This window comes from Microtus pennsylvanicus, chromosome 13 (assembly GCF_037038515.1).
Source record: "Microtus pennsylvanicus isolate mMicPen1 chromosome 13, mMicPen1.hap1, whole genome shotgun sequence".
In the NCBI taxonomy this organism is placed as follows: domain Eukaryota; kingdom Metazoa; phylum Chordata; class Mammalia; order Rodentia; family Cricetidae; genus Microtus; species Microtus pennsylvanicus.
The window spans coordinates 45,875,593-45,883,194 of NC_134591.1; the positions used below are offsets into that span (position 1 = coordinate 45,875,593).

Here is a 7,602-nt window from a genome sequence, read left to right on the forward strand (position 1 = left end):
TCTTAATAGGAAGAAGTTCTTCAGGTCTTCGCTCCAATTCCTCTGCCCCACATTGAAAGCAAGAAACAAGAGCCCAACCCAGCCTGCACAACCCCCCTCCTCACCTCCACATCTCTCTCCCTCTTTACCCTTCCGCCAAGACGGAACGGTTTTTGCTTTTTACATTGCTTTTGACACCAGCCTGTTGGTGCCAAGTTTTCTCTGTAATCTGAGTCCATTTCAGGTACACATTTCTTCTTTCTCGCCTCACCCCAATCAACCTAAGCGTTGGGCATAATATTTTCTTTTCAAATCCTCCTTACATTCAACTGAACCAATCCAAACTTTGTCTTTTTTTTTTTTCAGAGGATTCAAGGGAATCCTGATTCAAAGGAAATCTTACACCTGGCATGTAAATTGGATGTAAGAGCATCGATGAGAGGAGCTGGGGGGGGGGGTATGCTGTTTTGGGGGGGGGTCGTCGTATTTACAAGGAGGTGCCAAACGACCTTCCCAGCAACTTGCCAGCTTCTAACCAAACTTGTACAACCAAAGTTTTCCTAAATTTGAGTTTCCGCAGGCCGCGCTTAAGTCTGACGTGTTGTACTGTTCTCACTCAGGTGTCCCCACTTTTCCCACGCCAGGTTCAGCCATGGAGCTGCACTCGGAGCTGCCCAGCGTGCCCAGTGCGGCGACTGCAGCGGCGACAGCGACGGGACCTCCCGTGGCATCAGTGGCGTCTGTGGCCGCGGCAGCAGCCGCCGCAGCATCGCTACCAGTGAGCGTGGCCGGGGGCTTGCTGCGGGCGCCGCCCCTGCTACTGAGGGCAGCGGAGAAGTACCCGCGGACCCCCAAATGCGCGCGCTGCCGCAACCACGGAGTGGTGTCCGCGCTCAAGGGCCACAAGCGCTACTGCCGCTGGAAGGACTGCCTGTGTGCCAAGTGCACGCTCATCGCCGAGCGCCAGCGCGTCATGGCGGCACAGGTGGCGCTGCGCAGGCAGCAGGCGCAGGAGGAGAACGAGGCGCGCGAGTTGCAACTGCTGTATGGCACTGCCGAGGGCCTGGCGCTGGCCGCCGCCAACGGCATCATCCCACCGCGACCCGCCTATGAAGTCTTTGGTTCAGTGTGCGCCACCGACGGCGGGGGGCCCGGAGCTGGAGCACCCGCGGGGAGTGCTGGGGGCGCAGGGGGCACAGGGGGCGCAGGTGAGAGCGCGGTCGAGCCGCGGGTGGGGGGAGGAGAGGGATGGGGTCTGGAAGGAGGAGCCCGGGACCCAGGGCTGCTGTGCACGACCTAGTGGCCTGTTTCCTTAGCGACAGAGTACACAACTCCCTTCCACAGAAGCTGTGGCTCATCACCCACCCAGCTTCTGCCTGTCCATAAACCCTGTCTGCAGTTTTTACACGTTATTCCTTACCCTCACCTCCAGCCCCCAGGCAACGCTTTAGCCTTAGTCTTGCTAAGGAGGCAGGTCCTTAGTTACTGCCCAACTCATTTTGCTGGGTCTCCTCCCCCGGCAGGCAGCCGGAAGCCGCAGAGCCCCTCTTGCTTCCTTCCCAAGGCTTCTGAAAGGACCCTCTGCGATCCTCTAATCCGCAGGCTTCCTTAAGCACTGGAGACGCCCTCTTTCACCGCTCAGCGAGACTCCTTTCCTCCCGTTCCTAAAGCATTCTGGATAAACATTCGCCGCGTTCCCTAGATTCTGTCTTCTTTCCCCCCAGCGCACGCCGGTTCTCTCGTGGTTGGCACTTTTCCCTGGACCCCTTTCCCTTGCTTCTGTCTTCTGCCAGCATAAACCCTCTGCTTTCTGGACTCTAGAAGGTTTTCCTGTGAGGGAGGCAGTTAGGCTCAGACCATGGAATGGGCTCGGCTCTCAGATCGGAAGAAGGGAATTTCTTAGGACTTAATTTTGAAAAGTGTGGACTAGAAACAGGACGGAACTTATTTTGTCTGTAGAGAGACTTAATACCTCTAGTTCCCCAAGGCACCCTCTCTTCGAGGCTGCGGTAGCTAAGGTAGGGTTGGCTTTGGGCAACCTGAGTGGAGTAGTGGGGTCCACACACGGTGAGGCATAGCCAGAGGTTCTCTTTGCTCTGGTTTGAACCGTGGCCAGGCCTCGTCTTTAGGGCGGGGTGGAAATGGGAAATGAGTAGAGGTGTTGGGCACACGTGTGGGAAGAGTACATTGAACATTAGGTTTTCAGGGTGCAGGTGGTTGGGGTTCTGGGTACAGAAAAAAAAGTGAGCTTAGGAGGAGAGAGCGAGCAAGCGCTGTGGGGTTTTATAAAAGTAAAACCGCGGCGCTGGAGCCCAGTCGAGGACAGTTTGGAAGCTGGGAATGAGAGGAAACTTGCATTCAACGGGCCTGAGCAGGATGGGTCCAGTGTTCTTAACCTCTCCCCACATCTCCGTTTTCCCCTCAGAAGCCAAGCTGCAGAAGTTTGATCTGTTTCCCAAGACGCTGCTTCAGGCCGGCCGCCCCGACAGTCCGCAGCCGCAGCCAGTGAAGCCCTTGTCGCCCGACGGCGCGGACTCGGGTCCCGGGACCTCGTCCCCAGAGGTGCGGCCCGGCTCAGGCTCGGAGAACGGCGACGGCGAGTCCTTTTCGGGGTCGCCTCTGGCCCGGGCCTCCAAGGAGGCAGGAGGCAGCTGTCCTGGTAGCGCGGGCCCTGGCGGTGGCGGCGAGGAGGACAGCCCCGGCTCCTCCAGCCCCCTGGGTTCCGAATCGGGGTCGGAGGCTGACAAAGAAGAGGCAGAGGCCGCACCGACTCCGGGGCTGGGCGGCGGCCCGGGTCCGCGGCAGCGGACGCCGCTGGACATCTTGACGCGCGTCTTCCCGGGCCACCGGAGAGGCGTCCTCGAGCTGGTGCTGCAGGGCTGCGGCGGCGACGTGGTACAGGCCATCGAGCAGGTGCTGAACCACCACCGCGGAGGCTTGGCGGCAGGCCTGGGCCCCGGCGCGCCGCTGGATAAGGCCACGGTGAGCGCGGCCGTCGCGGTGGAGGACGCGTGGCCTGGGCGCGTGGACGCCGCAGCCGCCGGGGGTCCCGGGCTGCCCGCTCCACTGCAGACCGGGCCCGCCGCGCCCCCGCACCACAGACCCTTGCTGGCTGGGGCCATGACGCCGGGCGCACTGGGTTCGCTCAGCAGCCGCTCGGCCTTCTCGCCGCTGCAGCCCAACGCCAGCCACTTCGGTGCCGACGCGGGCGCCTATCCTCTGGGCGCGCCGCTCGGCCTGAGCCCGCTGCGCCTGGCCTACTCGGCTGCGGCGGCCCACAGCCGTGGCCTGGCCTTCATGGCGCCCTATTCCACCGCCGGCCTGGTGCCCACGCTCGGCTTCCGGCCGCCCATGGACTACGCCTTCAGCGACCTCATGCGCGACCGCTCGGCCGCCGCCGCCGCCGCGGTGCACAAGGAGCCGGGGTACGGGAGTGGGCTGTACGGGCCCATGGTCAACGGCACCCCCGAGAAGCAGTAGGACACGGGGCCCCGCGGCCCCAGACACTGACCCAGCCAGTTCCCCAGCCGCCCGCCCCTCCTCGCCCTGCCCGCGCCCTCCGCTCAGAGTTGGCTGGGGGGGGAGTGGTTTGGCTAACCGCGCAGATGTCCTCAGAGGGGCCTTGTGGTCTGTGTGCTGGTCCAGCCTCGGCCACCTTTCCCCAGGCCTGCTCGCCCTGTTGTCAAAAGGCCGGAGGTCTCTAAGAATCTCGAGGGCGGCTGTGGCCGCGCCTATCCCTGCTGCTCCCTCTGCTTTGCTCGCCTTGCCAGCCTTGCTCAGGTGGATGGCAGGACAAATCAACCTCTTGTGTGTCCTCCAGAACTTATTCCCCTTTCATTTAAAAAAAAAGAATCCTCTCTAACAAATATAAATTTAGGATGTATACATCTCTTGGCACTGAATTGAGTCTTTGGGACACGCATATATATCGATATCAATTGTTAAAAAAAGGAAACGTTCTAAGGTGCACTTTCCTCGTCGCGGTATTTGTCGCTCTCTTTGTTGCTTATGCCAATAAGCATGGGTTTCCTTGGTGCAGTGTGAGTTTTTATATATGTATAAATCTATATATAATCTATACATATATATATACAAGCCAGTGTATAATGTTATAAAATGGAATTCTAAGTTATTAATTGTAATCTGTAGGTGACCTCGATATTAACGTGAAAAACATTCAAAATCAAAGCAAAAAAAGAGAAAAGGACAAAATGGGAAAACTAGACTATTCGCGCATTGTACGTATTGGGTTTTATAGACGAGATCTACTGTACGCTGGGGAGGAACCCTGCCCACCCCTCGCCCCCGGCCTGCAGCTTGTTCTGTGGAGCGGTCCAGGCCGCGCTGGAGCACGAATAGAGTGTCGGGTGACAGACCCAGAAGCTCCGGGACTCGCCAGCGAGCGACGCTGCGGAGAACTGCTCACTTTGTGCTTTCCTTTGCATAGGTATGAGCTAGAAATAAATGTTATTTTCTAAATAAAGCAACGCTGGAATCCCGTTCCGCTCCGCAGGCGGCTGGGAAGAAAAGCTTTTGATTTCCCACTGGGGTTGAGGTGCCTGGAGCTGTGCCCCGACCCCGGAGGGACCGAGACAGGAAACTGCGGGTGGCACCTGGTCAGCGTGCGAGGAGTGGGGAGGGTCGCATCTGGGAACTTCGGAAGAGGCTCCACGGGGGCGTGGTGAGCTTGCTAACCTTGTGCCCAGGCCCTGAGTAGGTCGCTTGGCCAGGCGCAGGTTCCCGCTATGCCTGGGGCTCTTCCCCGGCAGGTGTCTGCACCGCAGGCGTAGCCTCAGGCTCTTCCCCTGAAGGTTCCAACACCGCTGGGAGGGTCTCTGGCTCCCCCACCTCCCAACCCCCGCAGGTTCCTGGCCGGGCCTTTTGCCCTCTCCACCTCCCACTCCCATTGCACAGATGACCTAGATGCAGCCCGGATCGCAAGTGCACTCTTGGCTCTGGAAGCCAGAGCGCTGAACCGGGAGGCGGGGAGGCAGCCTCCGACACTCTTTTGCCTGGACCTGCGGGCCTACGAGTTATTGGGTGGCGTGGATTACTACCACCTTCTTCCAAAGCAGTGTTCTGAGAGTGGCAGCGAGGACGACCCTTTGGGCCAGGCTACCGCGCACTCCTTTTGTGAACTAGATGCCCCTCTGCCGACCTCCCGTCTCTGACCTCACTTCCCTCCCTTCTGCTCTCTGCAGGGTCACTCCTCCACTCCAGGAAATAGGGTGCCCCCTCCCCTAGACTGGTCCCGGAGACATCCCAAGGTAAACTTCTGGGGCCGGCTCGAGTTCCGCCAGGCGGTGAAACTTAATAGCAGGACAAGAAAACGGTTTAATAAAGAAGGGCTTTAATAGGGAACTAATTTGATTGAGTTGCCTAATTCCACTTTAATTGGAAAGGGGGTTTGGCTGTTTGGTTATAAAGTGTGAGGGTGACGATGAGACGGAAGGAGGGGGAGTGAGAGAAGAGAGATGCGGGCAATAAAGAGATGAGTCCAGAGAAAGAACGAAGGTGGAGGGGTTAAACGAAAAGGGGAAGTTAGGAACACAGAGGAACGAGGGAGAAAGTGCGCAGGAAGCCCCGGCAAACTGCCGCTGGTGCCGCTCTAACCCTGTGTCCTCTCCCGCTCCTACTTTCCCAAGGCCTAGGTCAGCCCGGCAGCTCCCACCGCCACCCTAGGTGTCTGCCGGGAGGAGAAATTAAGATCTGCAGGCTCCCTTGGTTTCAGGAGTGACCTATACCGGGTCCCCTGAAGCGCAGAATTGCTGCCGGTGCTCAGGTCAAATTCAAGCAGGGACCCCGTTCGTTCCCAAGTATACCCGGGCTATTTTTAGTTCACTCTCAGTGAAGTTTGTCCTATTGCCCCATTTTACGGAGGAAGAAACATGTCCTGAACACACACACACACACACACACACACACACACACACACACACACACACACACACACACACGACATCCCCATGGGTCTGCTTTTCTCTTAGATCCTCGCAAAGAGCTGACTTTGCTGGCATACGGTGTGTGTGTGTGGGGGGGGGAGATTGTTGGAACATCCCTCTTGTGTTCCTTGTGTTCGCTCCTACGTGGCATGTCGGGAAGCACAGGGTCCGGTGCCCTCAGCTGGGGCCGCCAGCACCCAGTTAGAGCTCGGGTCTGGGTCTTGGGCAGAGGAAATTGGAGCGGTGGGTACTGAAGACTCCCTGGTGTGGCTCATCTTGGTGGCTCAGGCCGGGCCTGCTGAGGAACAACTCCTCCCACTGTGCAGACTGGAAGAGAAATACCAAGACCCGCCTCGAAAGGCCTGGGGGAGCCCGGTTCGGAGACCAGGTCACTCCCACTGGGGTGTCTCCTGGCAGAGGAGTGGGTGGCAGGGCAAGCCAGCGACTAGGCTTCTCTGCTCTTTCTGGTGTCTGCAGCTGGTACACACCGGCACCGTGCGGAGGACGCGGTCCCTAGGCCCTCTCCTGTTTGAGATGGCAGCGGTGCCATCCCTAACAGAGAAGAATGTGGCATTGGACTCCCTTTCCTGATTTCTGTTGTCCACGTTTATTCTCAAATTCTCAGCAAGCCAGCTGGAACCGGCCCTGGCCTGGGCTCCAGGAAGACTCAGACTCCGGCCACTGCGGCTAGCTTAGGCTGGTGAGGACACAGCTTCAGGGAAAAATAGGGGTTTTACAATTCTCCTCTTCCACCACCACTACTTGGTGCCTAAGGTGTGCCTGAACATAACCCACACTACTGACTGAGAAGGTGTCAAGAGCTGGCATCCATGTTCTCCCACTGGCGGGGGTTATTCAACACCCATACAAAGTATGCACTATAGCTGTCCACTAGATCCAGTTACAGAACCGAGTTTGCAAGTGTGTGCGCAGTTGGCAATGAAGCTACAGTTGTAACTGAAGCCATGAGGAGAGGCACTTCACTCTGCTGAGAGGGCCTCGGAGAGGCTGCCCCAGGGAGGCAAGAGAGGCCAGGTGCTTAACCTGGCTGCCACCTCTATTAAATGGTGAGAATAGTATAGGCTGTTTCGCTGGGCACCGTGAGGAGTAAATAATGTGTAAAAAGCTCTTAGCTTGGTGCTTGCTCGCTGGGTGTTTACTATTATGACTCTCATATCCCTTGGTGTGGACATTGTCCCTCTGAAAAGAAAAGCAAGCTCCTCAGAAGGACTAGATGGCAGGGGCAAGTTGTGTTTCTAAACCCTCAGTGCCCTGTATTATGGAAGATAGTTGGCCCAGATCCATGGGACCACGGGCTCCCGACTCTGAGGGGAGAAGCACCTGGGTAGCGCATCACGGGGTAGCGTTGGAACCTGGTGAAGGATTTAGGATTGTGCCGAGGGGCTATGGCGACTAAACCAACGTCAGACATTAGATCAGATCGTCAAATCTGAGAAAACCAGTGAGTCCCTGCTTGAGGAATGTGGGGGTTAGAGTGAGGTGCAGAAAGCTGCGGGCATCTGGGAGGGGGATACACGCGCCTTTGGTAGCTTGTCTGGAGGATGGACAAACCTTTCTGAGGAGGAGACATGAAAACTGACAGTGCTGGAAAATGCTCAGTGGGGTAGAAGGTGACTGCTGAGAGTCAGCTGTCGCTGCTGCTGGTCCAGCTTGTGTGTGT

At 57.7% G+C, this 7,602-nt stretch overlaps 1 protein-coding gene across 1 annotated transcript; it reads left to right on the forward strand.

Moving 5' to 3' along the window:
• The first annotated feature begins 627 nt into the window (after positions 1 to 627).
• On the forward strand, positions 628 to 4,447 carry Dmrta2 (DMRT like family A2). Its single transcript, XM_075945334.1, has 2 exons — positions 628 to 1,187; positions 2,405 to 4,447. Exons 1-2 carry the CDS (start codon positions 632 to 634, stop codon positions 3,457 to 3,459), a joined length of 1,611 nt encoding a protein of 536 aa, XP_075801449.1. The 5' UTR covers positions 628 to 631; the 3' UTR covers positions 3,460 to 4,447.
• The last annotated feature ends 3,155 nt before the right edge of the window (positions 4,448 to 7,602 follow it).